Consider the following 21,650-nt stretch of genomic DNA (forward strand, 5'->3'; position numbering starts at 1 on the left):
TACCCAATTCCAGCAGCCTTTCCTTGTATGCTTTAGCCTCCAGTCCCCTAATCATCTTTGTTGCTCTTCTCTGTACTCTTTCTAGAGTCTCAACTCTAGGATTGGTTTGCATACAGTTGTTAATCTTACATTTAAGAAAGGAAGTCTTGATTTATCTACAGCCCCCTTTTCCTTTCTGTTCTATTCAACGTAAATGTGGTGGTTTTATCCCTTCTAAACTAAAGTCTAACTAACTGTAGTTAGGATTTATCATTACTTAAATTTAAAATTATATGTTCTCCTTGAATGGAAATGGAAGCTTCTGATTTCCCTATTGTTGTGCCAGAAGAGACGAATAGAGGTCACAAATAGGCCTGAGGATTGCTAAAGTTTACCCTCCTAATGCACTACCATTAATGCTATATCCAGTCATGCATGCATTTGTAAAACCACAAATTCATATTCCACTTGGTAGGTTATTCCTGGTGATGGTAAATTTGTGATCAATTCAGAAACAATTTTTCAAAACTACTCTATTGCATTATTTAGAGCAGAATAACCTCATGCAAGTTCAAATACAATGTATTTCTATCTACTCTGGTCTTCAGAGATATCAAAGAGCAAATCAGAATTTAATTTCACATAAGGTTCAAGAAGTAATTATCCTCTGATATGATCCTTTCTTTTCAGACTAGATTGAGACAAGATATATTGAGTGATATTAATAGTTTGAATTTCTGTTTCTGTTAGCAATTTTGTTTTTCTTTTAATAAGTTGTATAGTACACACTACTTCCTTATCTTTTTCTGTTCCCTATAGACCATGTGTTTATACAGTGGGATCTCCAATAAACAACAGGGCCCTTTTTCCATGCCAGGAACCGCCTGTTGCCATGTCAACATGGCAAGCTACAGTCCGAGCAGATGCATGCTTTGTTGTTCTAATGAGTGGTGAGAATGTAGCGGAACCAGCAGAATCTGAAAAAGGTACAACATGTTGTTATATTGCTATATGGCTATATTAATATTTGATACAATATTCATTTGGAAAATGATTTAGTATCAGTGGAGCATTTCTTCTATGTACTCTGATGAGATTCTAGTCCACCTCTATCTGGAACCATTAACTTCATATTCGTTCTTTTAATTTTTTTCTTCCTTACTTGATTCCTGTTTCTTATCAGTTTTGCTTTTCTCACCAATCCTTGTTTTTCAGGAACTAGTAATATGCATTTCGTAGGTGGATTAATTCTAAACAAAGTTATGATAGAAATCTGCTTCTGTGTTGCCATAACAATTTATAATAACCTGAAATCTTGCTTTAAAGTGTTTGTAAAAATACAATTGTTTGTTATGGTGAATTACATTTTTGCAGTAAGAGTGGATCAGTTAGAATTGTGTTTAGTATCTTGAGCTAGGATTAAGTGGTTGAGATATCCTTAAATGATCTAAAATAACTTTTTTCTTTGATACAAGAAACATGAGAAATCAAATTGAATGCCATAGTATGCATGCTTACAACAACAACAATAACAATTTTGATTTAGAATACACCTCCTTGGTGTGAACTGTTTAGATTGGATTAGCCTTGATACTGAGGACCATTTCAGGTTGACAATTGGAAGTTTGGTACAGCAAATCCTATTTGTTGTTGATTATTTTTAAGTAACTTAACCTTATTTCTGTTGGTTGAATTGTCTTACTGAAATCTGCTTCACAATAGAAATTTATTTTTCTTTAAAATTAAAAATCCAAACAACAAAATGCCAACAATTGACATAATTACTGAAGAACATATGCATTTCAAAGTGAGCTTTTCTATAGTTAGATTTTAGTATAGCCCTTAATATCCTTAGCACTTCTTGGTTCTCTCAATCAGCTTTGCTGTATTTTCACTGATTTATTCTCGGAAGTAAACCTTACTGAATTTAGTTGGATATTACCAATATCATAAGAATACAATCTTAAAATTTCTTACACATTTTTTCTTTATAATTTTTATTACAGTAATAAAAGCAAATACAAACTAAACCCAGAGAATGAAAGAGAAACAGGAAGAATTAAAAAATGCAAAAAAGAAAAAGAAAAGAAATATATAAAACAAGTGACTTCCGATCTTCATCCCAAGTATAGACAACTTTGATAATTCTTCACCCCCTACAAGTTTTCAAACAAACCTCTCTTCTTCCTATAACCTGTCCCTTATTTATATGTAAATCTATAAATCATCAATATTTCAGTCCTCGTGTTGGCAAAAAGTCCATAAAAGGTTATCCGAGCTTTATAAAACATTTTTTAACCTTGGTCAAACAAACCAACTTTATATTCCCTTTTTTTTACTTCTAACAATATCATTCATTCAGATGTCATAGAATTTGGTCTTTGTTCAGTTTCTCTTTTTCCTATCCCAAAGACTTCTTTGAGGCTTTAGCAAACCTTTTTAAATCCAACAAAAAGTAATTATCCAGATCATTCTCTTGATTTATATTTGTAATTTTACTTTGATTTTCAATGCTTTAATCAACTTCTTTTTGTGTAACCAGCAAAAAGTCTTTTATTAGGATCATTTCCTTAGATTGCCATTTGTTTTTCTACTTTAGCTGCCTTCTCTATCTTCTAATTCACAGTTTTGTTTGATATCCAGTATTTCTGATTTTACTATTTTTGCATCGGATAAAATTTGTTTCACATCTGTCATTCCTTCATTAGCATTTTTTGTGCATAGTCTGTTCATGGAAACAGGCATCATAGTCCACATTGCTAATATCATAGTTACTACTGGCCCCATTTTTCGAAAATCTCCTTGGGATTTCAAATGTCACAACATTTTGTGTCATTTTGTAAATTCCAGTAGTAATCAAAAAACAAAGACAAGTTTACACTTTCCCCCCTTTTTTCTACCTGTAATCTTTCATCCCGTCTAGTGTCCAATTTCTAAAATCATAAAGTCTTAGATTTCCATTATGGGTTAAGATAGACAATTCAATTTATTATTATTACAGCCAAAGAGAAAACAATTTGGTTTCCATGAAACACTATTTATTTGTTTCCAAAATCTTAAAGTAAAAGTCTAAATATTTCAAATGTGTTTGTATTCTTAATTGGTTTATAACTTTCTTAGATCAACATTGCATTTTTGCTATTTATTGCTAATTCTTTAAATTCTTATGGTTAATTTTTATTTTGCTCAAAAAAGATGATTAACTCACCAAGAAGCTTTTCAAACCTGTTGTTCTAAAGATCTTTAATGGTCTCAGGTTAATTTAAAAAAGCAATTTTCTGAAAATGATTAGAAAGAAGGTTAGCAAACTCAGTGTCCTTTAAAAGTCTCTGGTATACTTGTGAGCATGATGGCTTGCCCCCCTGATTTCTTGGTGCCTGAAATCTGCAGGTGACTATTGCCTTGCAATCTCACTGTGAGGAGCACTTGTCTAGATCACATGTATGTAATCTCCTATCTTCTCCTTGCCCAGAGTCACAGTCATCATCTCAGCTCTTTCAAAGACATGTTTAGTTTGCCATGCTTCCTCAGACGTTTCTTACAAAAATGTCTCTGAATCTATGGTCCAAACTCAAATGCTCATGAGAGCTCCTGAGGACTAGTTTCATAGCACAAGAGCCTGAAACTAAAGAGCCTGAAACTGAAGCCTCTGACAAATCAAACATTAAGAAATGTTTGAATATTATGAATAAAACTATGGTATGCCATTAAACATACATTTATTTTTATTTTTTACATAATTCTGCAAATCAGAGGGGTTTTTGCCATTTCAGTTTGACCACTTATCTGGCAGCATTTTTCTAAAGCAGATCATCAATATTTGTTTTGGTTGTTGCTGAATAAATACATAACCCTTAATTCTAATAATCTGAAACTTGGCAGGATTTGTCTGCTCAGAAGAGGCAACTGTGCCTGAACATTATTTTCAGTTCTGCCAAGTAATAAAAATTACTTTGGCAGTTCTCTTGTTAAAAAAATCATGTTTTGTCTTCAATTTTCTGAAAATGTAGCTCAAATTCAGATTATATTTAATAAAAGCCAAGCTAAAAATGATGTATTATTTGACATAGAAAAAAGCAACTGGCAGTTGATGCTTAATGGGGAAATATTGAATCTGGCTTAAGATTTGAGCATAAGCCTCATCTAATTGATCATGGATCGATTGATGGATGGGAAGTGGCCAGCCTTGGGCAGAAATTGAGATACTTCTATTTGGGATACATAGCAGGTAGATCACTTAGTAGGAGGAACATTTGGCCAAAGCTGTGCTAACACCACCCTACCCCCAAAACTGATACAGCTTCTCACCAATGAGCATGGAAAAGCTTAGGAGAGAGTGCACAGCATCTTCCCCAGGATAGCACTCAGTAGAGCTTGGCTGGTGGAGGGCATACCAGGAGCACATCCCCCCTTGGGCAGAGACAACGTTCCTCTCTTCTTTTCCATGAGGCACACACACCTCTCCTAGCCAAGATCATTGGAGTTTCCTAAGCTACAACACCATCTATCTTTGCTTCTTCTCTCCTCTGCCTCCATTCCCAAAGCAGCCATTCTGTTGCACCTTGGCTAAAGACTGCAGAGAACAAGCTGGTCCTGTGCAATGCTGGCCTCACCTTACTTGCCTTATGCTCCCCCAATTCCTTGTTGAGGTGGATGGAGGGAAGTTGCCAAATGGGAGTTTAAAGGCATCAGGAAGCTTGAAAGTGCTATAGCCTCTCATTACCTACAGGAAGCTGAATGGCCCCTATTCAAGAAGTGACAACACCTCAGAATAGGCTAAAGGGCACTTTAGCCTCCTTTATCTGGCTGGAGAGACAAATATTTTCTACTTAGAGAAGATCTATAACTCCCACCTTACTTCTCTGTGTCAGCGAAGCTCAGGCTGTACCTAGTTCAAAAACTTCTGCTATAAACAGTGGTTTAGTGTTGTGAGAATGGATCTTTGTGAGTTTAGGGCTTGCATTGTTTCCCCTGCCTGCTTTTTCTAGAAGATTTAGCTTCTGTTTTTGTTAACTGCAACTGAGCATGACAACTGAAACCTGTGAAAGTCATTTTTCCTAAAGTCATGCCTTCTTCTGGGTGACAGTTCCTTATTCCTTCTGCATTTTGTACAATATTGCTTAGACTGCAAGGGAATAATGTGACGAGTACGTACTATTTATTTAAGATTTGGGCAGGATTACATTTTTGTAAGCATAAAATATATGAAGTGAGAGAAATCCCATAGATCATTTTAGTATAATCCCTTTCTCCATGAAGAAATCCATTAATTCATGCCTAACAGGTAGACATCCAGACTCCATTTGTAAACCTGTAGAGCAGGGGTGTCAAACTCAATTTCATTGAGGACTGCATCAGCATTATGGTTGCCCTCAAAGAACCAGTTGTTGTCCCCTTCTCTCCCTCAGGCTTGCCCCATAGAAGCCTCTCCTATTCCATCCCCTTCTCTCCCTCAGGCTTGCCCCACCGACATCTCTCCTCCCCATCACCTTCTCTCCCCCCTCACTCCTCCTCTTCCTGCAAAACCCCTCCTTTTATATCCTCTCCTCTCCCATGTACTCACTCACTGCCTGGCTGGCCTTGTCACGCAGCGCTCATCAGCTGGAGCTGCGTGCGCTGATTCTGGGGTCCCCACCAAGCCCTGGCAGCCCTGCAGCTCCAGCTGACTCTTCCCCTGAAGACTCTGTGCAGCTGCTGGCCACCCGTGAAGCTACTGGAAACCCCGATCAGTTGGACCTGTGCACGCTGATCCCGAGGGCCTCAGCAGAGGCCCAGCAATACCTGCTGATTCTCCCCCAGGCTCTCTGGTGCTGCCACTGCTTCAGCTCACCCCCCCCACTACATAGTCAATCATCTCTTCCTACTAGTCTGATTCTGGGCCAGATCTAAACACATCAAGGACTGGATTTGGCGCACGGACCTTGACGTGGACATTTCTGTTGTAGAGCTTGGCAATCTACAAGTGTTCAGTTGCTCAACTGCTCTTGCCATCAAGAATTTTCACAGTTTTAATTCTAACTTAACTTCTGTGGACCTCACTCCGTATTTAATAGGTCCCCCAGAGGGCATGCACAAGTGCACTGGCATGCCTATTGTCCCTGTCACAATTTGATTTTCTAATTTTCTTTGTTTGAATTTGCATTTTTTTGTTTGACAAATAAAATAAAAAAAAGAAATTCCTGTTAACATTCAGTATGAATTTCCTTTGATTTCCATCCTTCGTTGTGTCCTCAATTTTAATAGTGAAAGCTCCTGCTTGCATACCACAACCTTTTAGATGTTGCACAACCTTGTGGACAGTAAGTGAGATTGGATTTTCCAGATTAAGTACTTGATTAAGTACCTCCTGCGTGGAGGGAACTACGTGGCCACTCAATATCTCTGGATATCCTTCCACAATGGTCCAGTTGACTGGGAATTTCAGAGGTGTATTGGAAGTTCCAGAAACAAATGTTTATTTTGGAGAAGTTTTCACTAAAGTGATTTCCACTGATGTTATCAGCTCACCCTCAACTCTATCCAGCTTTTTGTGCAGCCACAAACTTTTGGTCCAATAATATTTTTTCCAGAAATAAGTTATTGTCACAATTTCAAAAATGTCTTCCTCCTTCAGATTTGGAGAAGAGTGTGTTACATTTGCAATTTTTGGAGCATCTGTTGTTTTTCTCCAGTTTCATATTAATTGACATTAAAAAAAAATCTTCTATTGAAATGTCTGTTGGAACCTGCTGAATAGTTCTAGGCAAATCGTCAAGAGGTTATTTGCTTCTTCAAAATTTAAAAATATTTCATTTCAAATTCTATTGCTAGATTCAGGAAGTTTGAAAAAAAGCCTCTTAACTGAGATTTAATAAATAACTATCAGCTCTTGTTTCTTTTTCATTTTTTAGGCTTTTTAGATAATGGGATTTTAAGCTTGATTAAATTAATTGCAATGCAGTAGAAATAATATAAAGCTGGATTTCTCTTATATTATTACATATGACAATACATTATTAAAATATATTAAATGTCTTTTAAAAGTCAGTTTGTGCCCTTCTCAGTGTACCCTTTCACAAGGCAGACAATAAGAAGTAAATTGAAATATAATTGAGATGCTAAAAAATAATTCTACTCAAAGGGCTAAGAGGAAAAAAAATAAACGGAGTGCCCCAATAATACAATTAAAAACTGAGTGGATTTTCAATGAGAACATGAAATGCAAATTATTCCTGCATTATTAATTAGAATAACATCTTAAATTTATAGGTACAGTATTGCAAATTATCTGACATAATTTGCATAATTTGTAAATAGGTGGGAATTTCCCCCATGTTACATATGTGTAAATTTTCATGTAGAAGTGATGGTGAAAACTGATTGCTACAAAAATTATTAATATAGCATCATGGGAAGCAATTCACTTCTAATGTTTAACAAATACGCTGCACTTCAATGTTTTATGAGTTTCTGTGTTTCTGTTGTACCACATGAAAATATGCATTTCTTTCATAAAAATAATTATATATATATATATTCTACCCTAGGTGGTGCTGTATCCAAGGGAGCCTCATAGGGTCCCAATAGATATAGTAAGATAGTGGATTAACATTCTGGATAGAAAGACAAAGAGGAAGAAATGAGGAAAAGATAAAGATAAAAAAAAATAATGTTAGTTTAGTTTATTTCTTGCACTTTTTTTGGAAACACTGTAGTTAGAGATAAAGAGGAATGAAGAAAAAGAATGATCAAATATTTCTATTTTATATAATGCTGGGGAAAAGTTATACATGATTAAAAATGCTACATGGGAAATACAGATAGCTTGACACTTTCTAATAGTGATGAGCACGATAGTTACAGTATAGTACCTAAAAATAAACAGTGGTTCAGTAGAAAGACATCTAAAATAATCATCAACATTTGAGAGAGTCCTTTAGCTTTGTAGCTTTAGCTTTCAGTCCCAAAGATACACTTGACAGGTTTTTCTTTTTAATCATCTGCCTTGCATTTGACCACAAAATGGCTGCTGTGGGGCCCCCCTTGCTTTTTCTCTCCTCTCTGTATTTTTATTCCCAGAGTAAGAGACCACAGAAAGGGATCTGAAATGGCCTGTACAGAGTATTTATCCATTAATGTAGTTTTTTTTGGCGGGGGAAGCCAACCAATTACCAACAATTAAATTGCCCTGCTTTTAAGCAAGAGAGAAGGCCTTTCTTCCCCAGAGAAAGATCCTTCCTTCCTTCCTTCCTTCCTTCTTCCTTCCTTCCTTCCTTCCTTCCTCCCTCCCTCCCTCCCTCCCTTGTATATTCTTTTATATGTATTCACAGACACATTGGCATTTAGAGTTGCTACTTTCAGATTACAGTATGTTTTAGACTGATCAGAACAGTTCATATACAGTATGAGTTCCTTCTAATAACACTATAAGATAGGTGATTATTAATTATATTAACACAGTGGGTCCACTGCAAATGTGCATTAGCCTAGAGTTTGAAATATATGGTGAATTTCTTTTATATCACTGATAAATACATTTATTGGGGGAAATGGAACCTAATTTGCAACTTTTATAGAAAACAAATATACAATGGAATAGAAGAAGATTCTTGAATAATTACATTAGATATAATCAATGCATGTTAAGCAAAATGAAGGAAGTGTTACAGAACATTTGTTTATTGTAGTATTTTTATTTATTTATTTAATTTATTTATTATAGTTCAGAATCAGATGGAATATATTGGATCAGTGCTGCAGAAGCAAGGCTCTTGCAGTGGGTATAAATATGTGCATACTGAGATTAATCCCACATTGATACTTTTCTTTAAAGGCAAACATCTCACTCTGCACAAGTAGTTGGCAAGGCTGTTTCCTTTTCCACACTGAAGCTTCATATACTCCTTCAATGTACTGAACGTTACAAGATATATTTTACCTACAGTTTGCAAAGGAAGCGGCGAATCTCCTTAAGTTAGGTGGAGGTATACACATACATATCCCAGTTATATCCTGCTTTTCTATTCGGAGGGCACTTGGTTTTTTTTTTCAAATTTGCTAAATATGGCAGTTATCCTCTCCCACTACATTCAACATTCCTCACCCTCTCCCGACTTAGGAATTAGGGATTCCAAAAGCTGGATAGAGCATGGAAAAATTGACTTCATCCATTCATGCAACACTGCATTACACTCAGTATTTTCACTGCCATCTTACACATAAATTAGGCAAGAAATCTCACCATTTAAAAACTCAGAAATCTCATATCACAACACAGAAATCCACTCATGTAAGACTTTCTCCTGATCTTCTAACATTTTATGTTTCCAAATTCTGATCTAGAAGATCCCATGATAATCAAGAGCAGATCTTAGGTATCTGCAAAGCAAGTGGAAATTGCACGGTGTGTGTGTCCTGCACTTTTAGGTCCATCCTAGGTAATATTTTATCTTTGTAAAACTTAATTGTACAAAGCCACAATCCAATCAAAACATCAAAATAAAACATTAAATTAAAACAAAAACAAATCTCTATTTCAAGCTTTACCTGATTTAGATTTAACAAATGGTAAGCAAACTTGATGGATAACATAATCTACATGTTTTTTCTTCTTAGGTATATTAAGTTGGTTTTATTATGTGACAATGCCAATGCCAGCATCCACCTTTGCTATTGCTGTTGGATGTTGGGCAGAAGTTAAAGGAAAAAGTTACGAAACTGATGATCTGAAGAATGATGGGCTGTCTTCAAAAGTGGATGTCAGGTTGGTGATTACAGCTGAAAAATATGTACTTTACAGAACATTCAATTTCTTCTATTATAAAAGAAAATGACTCATCGTAGTCGAGGAACAATAGTGGGACGTGTTTAATCAAAGCAGAAGAAAACTGTAGAAGAGAAATAGTCCACTGAAAGAGGATAGGCAAGGGTGTGTTGCTTTTACAGAAAGAAAGAAAGAAAGGGTTCTTTGAAAAAGAGCATGGCTTTTTATGTCATTTACTTTAGCTGCATAATGTGCAAGTTGAACACCTAAATTCTACAGAGTTTATACTTTTTTCAGTTACATTTTTAGTTTTAAATTATTCAAACCATGTTAGTTTCTAACACTGAGGTTAACAAGAACATGATTGCAAATGTCACTACAGAGGCAAAACCAAAGACAAAATGGATTGCTTAAAAGGTGAATTTTAATTGAGGCCTAATAAAACAATGCTTTTTAGCATCCCTTTTTATTTCTTCTTTTAAATTCCAAATTCCTTATTATTTTGCATGGTAAAAACTGTGCTCTATTTTACAGCCTTGATTGATGCTGGCATATCTTATGAAGCTTATTAGATTGCTATTCCTGTATCATATTTTTGTCATTGTTCTTTCACATTATTAGCAGGCTGTCTCTTAAAATCCCATTCCTGTTTCCATCTCTTCATTGTTGGTTTGAAAAATTACATTTCTAATCTTTGTTCCTATATTTATAGAATGAAAGTACCATCCAAAAGCATTTTGCAGATCTGATCTAACCACTGCTTCTAGAGTATGCATTTCGTATCAAACGTTGATTGAAAGGAATTTGAAAAAAAATTGTTGTTAATATGTTGTGGCTATATACCCTTCCAGATAGGAGCATAATTCAGGCTATCTGCATGTCAGTAATTTATTGTCCTGTATTCTGCAGATGATAAAAAACAAAAGTGTATCTGTAAAAGAAACCACAACTGCAGTGTTTTCACTTTTTTATGACCATTTTTTAATCACAGGAAATTGGTTAAGGGTTAAAATAGTTAATGAACTATACCAAATCAAAGGCATTGTTAGTACTATTTTTCTCCTCCAAATATATTTTCCTTTTTAAAAAAAATGACAAAACATGATAGGGTTATAAATGGAAGGAAGCATTATCAATTCTATGAACCAGGCAGGATGACTGCATGATAGAATCTCATTTTTAGGTTTTATCTAATAGCAGGAAAAATTAGTTAGGCAAGCTTACAAGAACTTCACATAAGTAATATGTATTTCAAAAATGTTAGAGGCCATAAGCAAAGAATTTTAGCAACTGCTATGATTCAACAAGCCATGTATATAGAAGCAATGTTCAACCCTTCTTGTGGTTTTTTTCCCCCTCTTTCTTTTCTGTGCACTGGCTTGTTTCAATCTGTCCTTTATTTTTATAATTATCAGATTTGTTATCATGGTGGTTTTCACTGACTGGAAGAACTAACTTTCACATTCATCTGGAAAAACTTTCAAGATGAAAATTTCTTTTTTTTAATGGATATTTCTAAGAGCGCCCTAGCTTGAGGTGTTCATGATTATGGGGGCAATATGTTGACTCTGTAAACCGCTTAGACAGGGCTGTAAAGCACTGTGAAGCGGTATATAAGTCTAAGTGCTAGTGCTAGTGCTATTATTGAGTAGTTTAGGGCAGGGGTCCCCAACCGTGGCAACTTTAAGACTTGTAGACTTCAACTCCCAGAATTCCCTAGCCAGCATGGCTGGCTGGGGAATTCTGGGAGTTGAAGTCTGCCAGTCTTAAAGTTCCAAGGTTGGGGACCCCTGGTTTAGGGCATTAGCATTATTTCACTGCCTAAATTGCAGAGGTGACAGGCAGGTGATGGCGAGACAAAAGATAACAATATTTGAAAATCCCTGCAGACCTTCTTGCAATAATTTCGAACAAGTTACCCAACCACATTTTTCTTGCCTGGATGAGATTCTGAATTCTATATATAGCAGATAAAAAGATTGTCAAAGGAAAGAAACTGTCCTCTGATCCAGATGTTTCCCTCTTAATGTTGTACAAGTATGAACAAATCACACAAATTTCTTGGCCACGTTTTGCTGAATTCTCCTCAAATGCTCACAACTTTTTTTAAAAAAAAATCAACATTCAATGACTTCTTTGTCTTTGCCAGGTTATTAAAAAAGGCTTGCGGTCATACACCATATCCTTGTCGTTTCCAAGATCCTACCACCTCTGCTCAGGTTATTATTCCTCACCGCATCTTTGCTCCTCTGTGCCTTAAGGAATCCTGCAAAAAGGTTTTATTCCACCTGCTTCCTCAATGTCTCTCTGCGGCGTATGATCTGCTGGGTACACATCCCTTTTCCCGGCTTGATGTTTTGATAGTTCCATTGAACTTTTCCAGTCTTGGAATGGCAAGGTATGGATATTTTTCCCGTTTTCTGTGTGGTTTAATTTGGCTACCAGTGGCTTATTGAATCCCAGTATCATCCTTTATAATACCCGTTGGCTGGACACAATAAAGCAGTGGTGGCTAATCTATGGCACGGGTGCCAGAGGCGGCACTCAGAGCCCTCTCTGTGGGCACGCGCGCCATCGCCCCAGTCCTAGGCCTTCAGCTGCGTTTTATAAAACCTTTTCGCTTTAGACCTCCGTCACCGTGTGCAAAAAAAAAAAAAAGGTTCAATCAGTCAATTTCAACTTCTCACGGAAAAAAAAAGATCTTACAAAGTTGGAATTGATTGATTGAACTTTTTAGTCCCACCCAGTCTGCCGTTACCACTGCAGCGACGCCCACCCAATGGGCCACACCCACCCGGCACTCGACGATGCATAAGTGGTTTTTGGGTTGCAGTTTGGGCACTCAGTCTCTAAAAGGTTCGCCATCACTGCTATAAAGGATGACACTAAGATGACCATAGCGGATCTGAAGGAGGCAGTGCACAACAGAGGGTCATGGAGAGTGCTGATCCATAGAGTGGCCAGCTGAATGGCTGATGGCGATGATGGTTTATTGAATAAACTGCAATCAAATGCAGAATGTGCTATGTTGTAGAAAAATGATGACAAATCACAGTGATTGGATTCATACTGAGACATAGCCAAATAAACCACATTATGACTTAGCAGAATGTGTGAACCTACTCCATATGTATGTATATACTATATATATATGTATGTATTTATGTATCTATGTACAGTATGTAGGTATGTATGTATGCATGTATGTACAGTATGTCTTTGCCAGGAAGAAAAACATTGTTAAAATCCTTTTTGCATTTTTCAAAGTGACTGTCTTTGCAGATGTGGCTATAAAGGGTAGGAACCTATAACATAAAAGAGTCATTACTCAGTTGGGCACCCTATGAATCTAAATTATAAATAAGGAATTAATTCTTCAGTTGTATGACAGAATAGAAAAGGTAACACTGCCTGCTGTCTTGTAACACCATCACCAGACTTACAAACGGTACCTAGGGTGATATCTGAGGCTGGGAAAAGAAGTTTGGGAGGTGGAAATGGATCTTTTCCCAAATACATATCTGATGGATGGGGGAAGTGGAAATGGGCTAAGGAGCAAGCAGAATGTTAGCTGTGTTGGAGTTGGCTGAGAGGAGAAGAAGAAAAATGGCTGAGCAAAAATGAAATTAGGCAGTATTGGACTGCTAAAGAGAAGCATGTTCCAGATGAAGAGGAGAATGACACAGTGAAAGAGCTGTGTACCATATGTAGATAGCCTGAGGGAGAAAATGAACCAACGATATAGCAAAGATTAAGTTTGAACTAGCTGTACAAGTTGCCAGGTACGTTTTAATTAAACCCTTGATTACTTCTTTCGGAATTTAGTCACAGCCACACACATAAATACAGTTTAGGATAACCTAAGCTGTTATATTAGTAGCAACAAACATCTGAAAGCAGAGAGACAGTTAATCTCAGAATGGTAGAACAATTAGGGTTTAAAGCAATTTATTACATTACTTTGAATGCAGAAGCCAAAAAGAGTGGGGAATGATCAAATCTAAAGAAAAGCAGTATACACACGAATGCTGTTTTAAAACGCCTAAATATTTACGGGAGTTCTTGGGATTTAAATTCTTCATTTCTTATTTAAAAGGGGAAAATGAATAAAAAAGCACAGTACCATAAGGATATAATTAGGTATTTGTACTTCTGACTACTTTTGACATTAATGTTAAATTTTTTTAATAATTACAGTGACGTAGGGACCTTTCTGTTATATCCTATACACTATTTTCTCTTTACTGTAGCCATGGATGTTTTCCAAAGCTTCTTATTACCTTATGTATTATCTTGATACAGGAAGAGTACTGTGCTGCGTGTGCATTTAATCAACTACTTGATCCTCAGTTGTATAAATATAACATAATACAGTTGACAGGAACAAAAGAGCTGCTGTTCTGAAAATGTTCTTTGCATTTGACTGCTACCAAAGGAAATAGCTGTGCATTTTCAGTCATTCATGCTTAAATTTGCAATTTCTCTCTTTCCCTTCCTCTTATTTTTTACATATAACATAGGTCCATGTACTTGGGCAAGTCTGTCCTCATTAGTGTGGAAGCTACATGTTTAATGTACAGCACCAAGGGACTTTTCCTTTTTTTGAAGGTTACTCCACATTTCAAAGTAGGAAGAAACAGGGATTCTTTTGCAGAAAAGTTTAATTAGAAGTTTGAGAGCTGTGTTTTCTAGCAACGGCCAATGCAGATTCGGCATTATTTTATTTTAAGACTTGCCAATGCTTTTTTTGAAAGAAAAATCTGCCTTGAAATAATTGTCATATGCTTTGGGTAGGTTGTCACTTGATGTGTTTAATTTGCTACATATTATATATGGAATAGTAATTTTAATGGAAGTTACTTCTGGATTTTCAATAGAACCTGAAGGAGGCGTTGGATTCTGGAAATGCTCAGAGTAATGCAGCCATTTTTGTAGTGATTGAAACGGCAGTGGAAATTTTGTACAGATAGTTCTTGACTTCGCAGTTCATTTAGTGACCATTCAGAGTTACAACGTTATTGAAAAATGTGACTTATGACCGTTTTTCACACTTATGACCGTTGCAGCATCCCCATGGTCACATGAATATAATTCAAACAGTTGGCAACTGACTCACATTTATGACAGTTGCAGCAGTGTCCTGAGATCATGTGATCACCCTTTGCGAACTTCTGACAAGCAAAGTCAATGGAGAAACCAGATTCATGTACAACCGTGTTACTATTTTAACAACTGCCGTGATTCACTTAACAACTGTGGCAAGAAAGGCCGTAAAATGGGGCAAAACTCACTTAACAAACATCTTGCTTAGCAACATAAATTTGGGCTCAATTGTGATCGTAAGTTGAGGACTGTTTGTAGTTCTTTTCTACTAACTGTTGTACTTTAGCTCAGTGCTGTCCTTCTTTTCTTTTGGTCTTATTCAACATTTGGAGGCTTTGGAAACCTCGCGTATATCATACTTATATTCTTCTGAATATAATAGAGACTTGCCCCTAAATGGAGTAGACAAAACAAACAACTCCACAGACATAAATGGGAGTTGGGATGGGTAAGAATGTGGAGATGGTTAGTAGTACTGTAAATAGAGAAACAAAAACTGAATGAATATAAAAGAAAAAAAAACCCCAGAAAAACATATTAAATCTTCAGGATAAGCTTCCAAGGTACCCATACTTTTTAAACAAGGAAATCTATAATCCTGCCCCTTCTGTTGTTTTCACTGATTGTGACAGTATTTATGGTGTATGTATCTTAAATAGGTTTAATTCTGTATATTGTACACTCTGTATTTTTGCTATATATTACAGACCAATTTAAAATTGGCATTTTGTCAACCATTAAGCATGATGTATTGTGTACTTGACAGGCTCTTTTCTTCCAAACGCAGGCCATTTGGTCTAAAATTGGCCTAACTTATTTTGCCTTCAAGAAAAACAGCTTATTGCTTGTATTTATAGAGATAAATCCAATGTCAAATTAGCTGAATTTAATGCTGTTCTATTTTCTCCTTTCAGCCTTCTTCTTATAGCTGAAGAATTAATTGCATATTCATATGTTCCTTATACTCCAGTATAAGTATAAGTATAAAAATAAACTTTACTGAATTTAACTGGGAAATGAGATTTATTCCCAGCAGGCTTGCAGAAGATTGCAACTTTCAACTATAAAATTAATACTGTTTCAGGTTTTTTATTTGTTTATATGACTAGCAAAAATTTGTTCTAGAACCTGAACAAATATTGGATACTTTTTTGATGAGTGATTACTATGACTTATGTACCTTTCTCTAAAAATATTTCTAAATATGTCATTTGTGAGTAAAAAGGGATCATGGCTTTTCTGCATATATGAGTCACAAAGAAAAACAGTATTTATTACTCTATGTTTCATTTATTTCATCAACTTATTCTACTCTTTTACGTCTAAGTAAGTTTTGAATAAGAAAGCCACATGTGAATTTCCTTTCCAGACTTTTGTGTAGTTAGTTCTTTTTTAAATTTTCCGATTTGCAAAAAATATTGTGAGTTCCACACATGATAGCATTTCAAATGTTATAAATATATAGTACCTTAGTAAAATCTTGGTTAACTCTTACTTGTCAGATGCTATTATTTTATCATGATCATTCTAATTTGTCATTATCTTTTAAAACAGGGGTCCCCAACCCCTGGGTTGCGGCCTACTACCAGGCCGCGGAAGCAGCAGGCAAGTACATGCCATGCGTACTGCACGCAGAACTATCCCCTCCCCCCCAGTCTGCAAAGCCAGAAAAGTTGTGGAACACTGTTTTAAAAGATTGTATGCACATTGCATTTTCCTCAAGGAGGTTAAAGTCAGGCAGGAACATTGATTTAGCATTGCTTGGAGATATGGTGGGAGACAGTGGTTGGGTCACTCTTGAGGAATACAGACCCAGTACTTGGTGCTAATGCTATTTTGCAGCATTGTTGCACCCAGCCTCAAGTCCTGATCATTGGACCTTCAGAGCCCCAGCGTTTTGGCTGCTTCTACTGAATGCCAGAGGTCAGTTTATAATGAGGGCTTCCTCACATGTGATTTATTAATGGTTGAGAGGGCTGATCTGGTGTGCATTACTGAAACCTGGCTGAAGGAGGTGCTCTCATATATGTGAGGAGCACATGCTGGGCCCCTTCAATTAAGAAATTTCAACAGATGAGACCCAGGAAGACCTTTCTTCTTTTTGGGATGCTTGTATATTGTGTACAAACATGACAATTCTTCATGATACCTCTTCATAATAAAACCATTTCTACCTCATAGTAAATCTGAATTATTTTGATAATGGTTCTCAACTCAGTTATCAACTGAGGATTAAAACAATACTTGGAACACATCAAGCAGATGAGATTTCCTTACACGTTGAACCACTTAGTTCATAAACATGTAACAGATGTGTATCGAGCAGAGGTCTGTTATAGCATTTATCAGTAAAACTGAGACCCATACGACTGAACTCAATCTTTGCAGTGGTTCTCTAACTAGATTTAAAACTATTGTCAAAATATTTCTAGCATGTCATCTTTAAAAAAACATTTAAACTGAGATAAACTATATAGATTGAAATTTTAGTAGTAGATAATGGACAAAACAGATTATATTTTTCTATGTACATCAGAACATCCCATAATTTTTTCAGGCCCACCCAGTTTGAATGGAGAGCATCCATCTAGTGACAGATGTCAACTCAGAAATCACAAGTCTTGTGAAATCAACTTTATGCTTTATTAAATCTCTGAAATCCATCAACTAGGATCAAGTGGATAATATACCAATATGCAGTGCTTTTTTTGTAAAAAAAAAAAAAAAGTGCCGGAACTCACACATGTCATACAACCCGCCTTGCCTACCCTACAAGGTTTCATCCAAAAAAGGTGCCAGAACTCCGTTCTGGGCGTTCTATGAAAAAAAAGCCCTGCCAATATGTATATTAAATGCTGAATAGGATAATTAAAAACATTTGTAATCAGTGCCAAGACCAAACTCATAAGTCATTTCACACAAATATCTACTCCTTATTTTCCCTCCAAGTATTTTGTTTCAACAGCTTTTGGGAATAGGGTAGGGTAAGTTTTATTGTTATGCTACTTTAAATAATTGTAAATTAGTAACTTTGCTGATTTATTGCAAAAGACTATCCAGTCATCAGCTAATAATCTTAATTTACTTTCTGCCTATTAATGCATTATTTGAATATGAGAATAAAACAAAAACTTCTGTATTTGATGTCACTCCCCCAGAAAAAAAGGATACCAATACACAACCTTCTTACTGAAACTAAGATTGACTTTCGTTCCTGTCATAATTACCAATTTATACCATACAGTATTTTACACTAGGTACAAAAATATCTAAATCTATCTAAATACGGATTGCGCCACTTTTCTTATCCACTTTCTTTGTAGCAATATAATAAAATTATATTTGGAGCTTGATCGAGAAGGATTTATTAATCACCTCTGTCTCCAGTGATTCTAACTATGGAACTGATGACCATATGATTGATTGATAAATACTTGAATAGCTAAAATGGATAAATATATCTTCTTTATTTTAGAACTGAGCTAGGGTGTAGCTAACTGGTAGCATCTGGAGTAGATCTCATCTTATTTAAACAAGGTTGGCCCTGTTTGTATTTCTTGGATGGAAGACATCTTTTCCAAGATTGAAGGAGGGAGGAAGGAAGGAAGGAAGGAAGGAAGGAAGGAAGGAAGGAAGGAAGGAAGGAAGGAAGGAAGGAAGGAAGGAAGGAAGGAAGGAAGGAAGGAAACTGTGTTTGGGTGTTGCATGTCCGGATAATCATCAGGGGGTGATTTCAATTCTAGAGATTCTTTATATAATCGTCAACCTAGAAAAAACTACTTTAGGCATAAGAGAAGATGTAACATTTATTTCTTGGAACAATTAAAAAACATTCAGGCAAAATCTGGTTTTGGAGACTGGCTAAAAATAGCAATGACTTTTAACATTCTTTTATGTTACAAATTTTTGTTCTATTTTTGTTCTTCTTAAAACTCTTTTTTTAAAATTAGACTTCCAATTGCATGTGCAATTTATAACATTCAAACTGTTTTACTGATATTTCTATACCCTCTGAAAGTTTTTTATGGTGTCAGAATAACCCTGGAGTTAAATGTATTAACACTTGAACATGAATGAATACATCAGCCTCAGATGATATTTTTCAGTTTTCTTGCAGCTCTTGACATTTGTTTAGCAGACTTCAAAGCTTTTATGTACCAGTATTTTATTCTTTAATTCTTGAAGCTGATTCTCAGTTGCAATTGTCAGTGGATAATGTGAAACCCTCCAGATGTTGTTGAACTATAATTTTCAGCATCTTTCACCATTGTTTATACTGGGTAGGATGAAGTTCAGCAAGGTCTGGATTGCTGAACAAACAACAGCACTCCAGAAGACAATAAAAACGAACAGAAATTATAATTGTAAGCAGATCCATTTTTGTTGTCATGAGTCAAAATGACTGTAATCTTCTACAGATGATCACTTCTGTTGTAAATATATAACATGAACATTGTATCTTTACAGGATTCAGATCAGTCCTGTGATACTCTGAATTTCTTGCCTCAAGAAATATATCTAGGGGCAATCATATGAGAATGTCCTCACTGACATCTGTGCAAACAACCACATGAGAGCAGGTATACCCTTCCTGGTGTGTGATCCAGAGAACATCTGGCTAGGTTCTCTACTCCATTATAACTTCCTGCTCTCCATGGAGGACATTGGAGTTCCTGGTTGTGCTATTATCAGCTAAGTGTTTCAGAAACATTGGTACCCTGCTGCTCCTCTGGTTGTGACACAACTTAAACGCAAGAATTTTGAGTATCTACTCAGCTGGAAAACATGATTACGACAATAGGCTTGTGGAGAGGCCTTATATTTTTCCCAAGTCTCCCAAGTATAGATTCTTGCAGGACATTTTTATTATTATTTGAGAATTTGATACATACTGCTTATGATTGCAGTATTTGAGTTTAATGTTAATTGTTTCAGTATAGCAATTATTACAAAACTATAAGTATCCTTTATTTCAGCTGTATAACTTTCAGCCTCTTTGGGAAAACCGTAACAGGTTCACCTCCTAAAATGCAAAATACAGTATATTATTTCAGTATTATATCACAGAGATTTGAACTCATGCACTTGTTTTTTTCTTCTGTGAATGGTGCTGCTTTTCAGCTTATTTCACTTGATGTTTCTCACCGTGACAGGGTAAAAGCTGTCCAAGCACAGGTAGAATAGTTGGAAATGTTTTGGAGATTATAAAGAAGAAAATTGGGAGGTTGGTCAAAATTTGAAAAAAATAAAGAAATGTCAACCCTGTACGATGTACTGGACTATAACTCCCAGAAATCCAGTTAGCATAACAGTGGTCATGTTGGTTATGGTTGATGAGTGTTGTAATTTACAGTTACAGTAACTACTTCACAGAATGTTCTCAGTATTACCTTTGAGTTAATAGTGATCTTATTGTAACACTTTTAAATCTGCATTATTAGAGCAAAGAACCCCCCCTGTAACTCTGCAAGTTAATTGTATAAACATTTAATGGGAAATCTTGTAACATCAGTATAAGGAAGTACATCATAGAAGTTTAAACTTGGTTAAATGCTTGTTTTGATACCCAGATTGGAAGTCTAGTGACTGCTTTGTGATTATATGGTGTTGTCCTTGAATAGCAGAAGTTAACAGCTAAAATACTTGATTATGTAACAATGTTGATGTTTTAGTGTTTGACATACACAAGGGGGTTTTGTTTGGGATGCTGTTACCTCTGTTATGGTAAACTACACAATGATACATTTAAAATATTTTGGGACCACAACTCTCTTTATTGTTAGCTGGCACGGCTAATAGATGGAAAATCTTTTTGTTATAGCTTCAACCTAGAATATTTTGGGGAAGGTTGGGATAATCCAGTAAAAATGCCACCCTTTGCTGAAATAGCAGTAGTGTATGTTTAATGTAGACTAGATTTTTGTATTATGTGTGTGGTCTTCCAGATGTGTTAAAATCAGTTTCCTTTCTTCTTAGGCAGCATGTCTATGATAAATGATGATCAGAGTCACAAACAACATCTGGAGGGCCACACATTTTTTCATTTCAATGTAGATAGTTTACATTTCTCAATGGCTTACTGCAGGAGTACCCAACCTTGCCAACCTTAAGGTCTGTTATCTTCAACTCCCAAAATTCCATAGCCACCATGCCTGGCTAGGGAATTCTGGGAGTTGAAGTCCACGTGCCTTAAAATTGTCACTCCAGTTGGATATTCCTGGCCTAGTGTATGATGTTTTAGTTGCCCTTGTCTTACTTTAGATTTATGACTCTGTAGTACAAAATCTTATGCTAGGAGCCAGTAGTCTAACTCATTAAGGAGAAAACAAATGCCTCATCCTTTTGCCTTTTACTGCTGTCTAGAATATTTTCCTCATTAAATTTAGTGGATTGGACCAAGTTGGTTGTACATTTGTTTAGAATCTAGATTTAGATTAGGTAAATAGATGTGTGATAAAACAGGAAAAACATAATTACAAGTAGTTAAAAGTCTATTTGTGTACATATTTATTCTACCCCCTCAAATCCACACATATGGGCACACACATACACTGAAGAGTTAAATTAAAGTAAAGCAAATGCTGATGAGTTGGACTTAGGTCAGTAGAATCCCTTGATTTATATCTGTAGGAAATGGAAAGGGAATGTTGCCAAAATAATTCTTAACTAGGAAGCTAACATATAGGATTTGTTTAGATTGGGTAATTTTAAGTTTTAAAAATGTTTATATAACAGTGCATGTTTGTATTCATTAAAGCCATTTCATTCAATCATGGACCTCAGCGCACACAAACTTAATGCATATTTTCAAGAATAAGTAAACATT

General features: G+C 35.8%; 1 protein-coding gene across 1 annotated transcript in view; it reads left to right on the forward strand.

Moving 5' to 3' along the window:
• Positions 1 to 21,650, forward strand: part of AOPEP (aminopeptidase O (putative)) — a 183,878-nt gene that overhangs the window by 6,868 nt on the left and 155,360 nt on the right. The window contains exons 2-4 of the mRNA XM_015820752.1: positions 799 to 965; positions 9,574 to 9,721; positions 11,871 to 12,119. Of these exons, the coding sequence (XP_015676238.1) occupies positions 799 to 965; positions 9,574 to 9,721; positions 11,871 to 12,119 (564 nt within the window). The remainder of the gene's footprint in view (positions 1 to 798; positions 966 to 9,573; positions 9,722 to 11,870; positions 12,120 to 21,650) is intronic.

Source organism: Protobothrops mucrosquamatus, unplaced genomic scaffold (assembly GCF_001527695.2).
Source record: "Protobothrops mucrosquamatus isolate PMUCROS unplaced genomic scaffold, P.Mucros_1.0 scaffold1175, whole genome shotgun sequence".
Lineage (NCBI taxonomy): Eukaryota > Metazoa > Chordata > Lepidosauria > Squamata > Viperidae > Protobothrops > Protobothrops mucrosquamatus.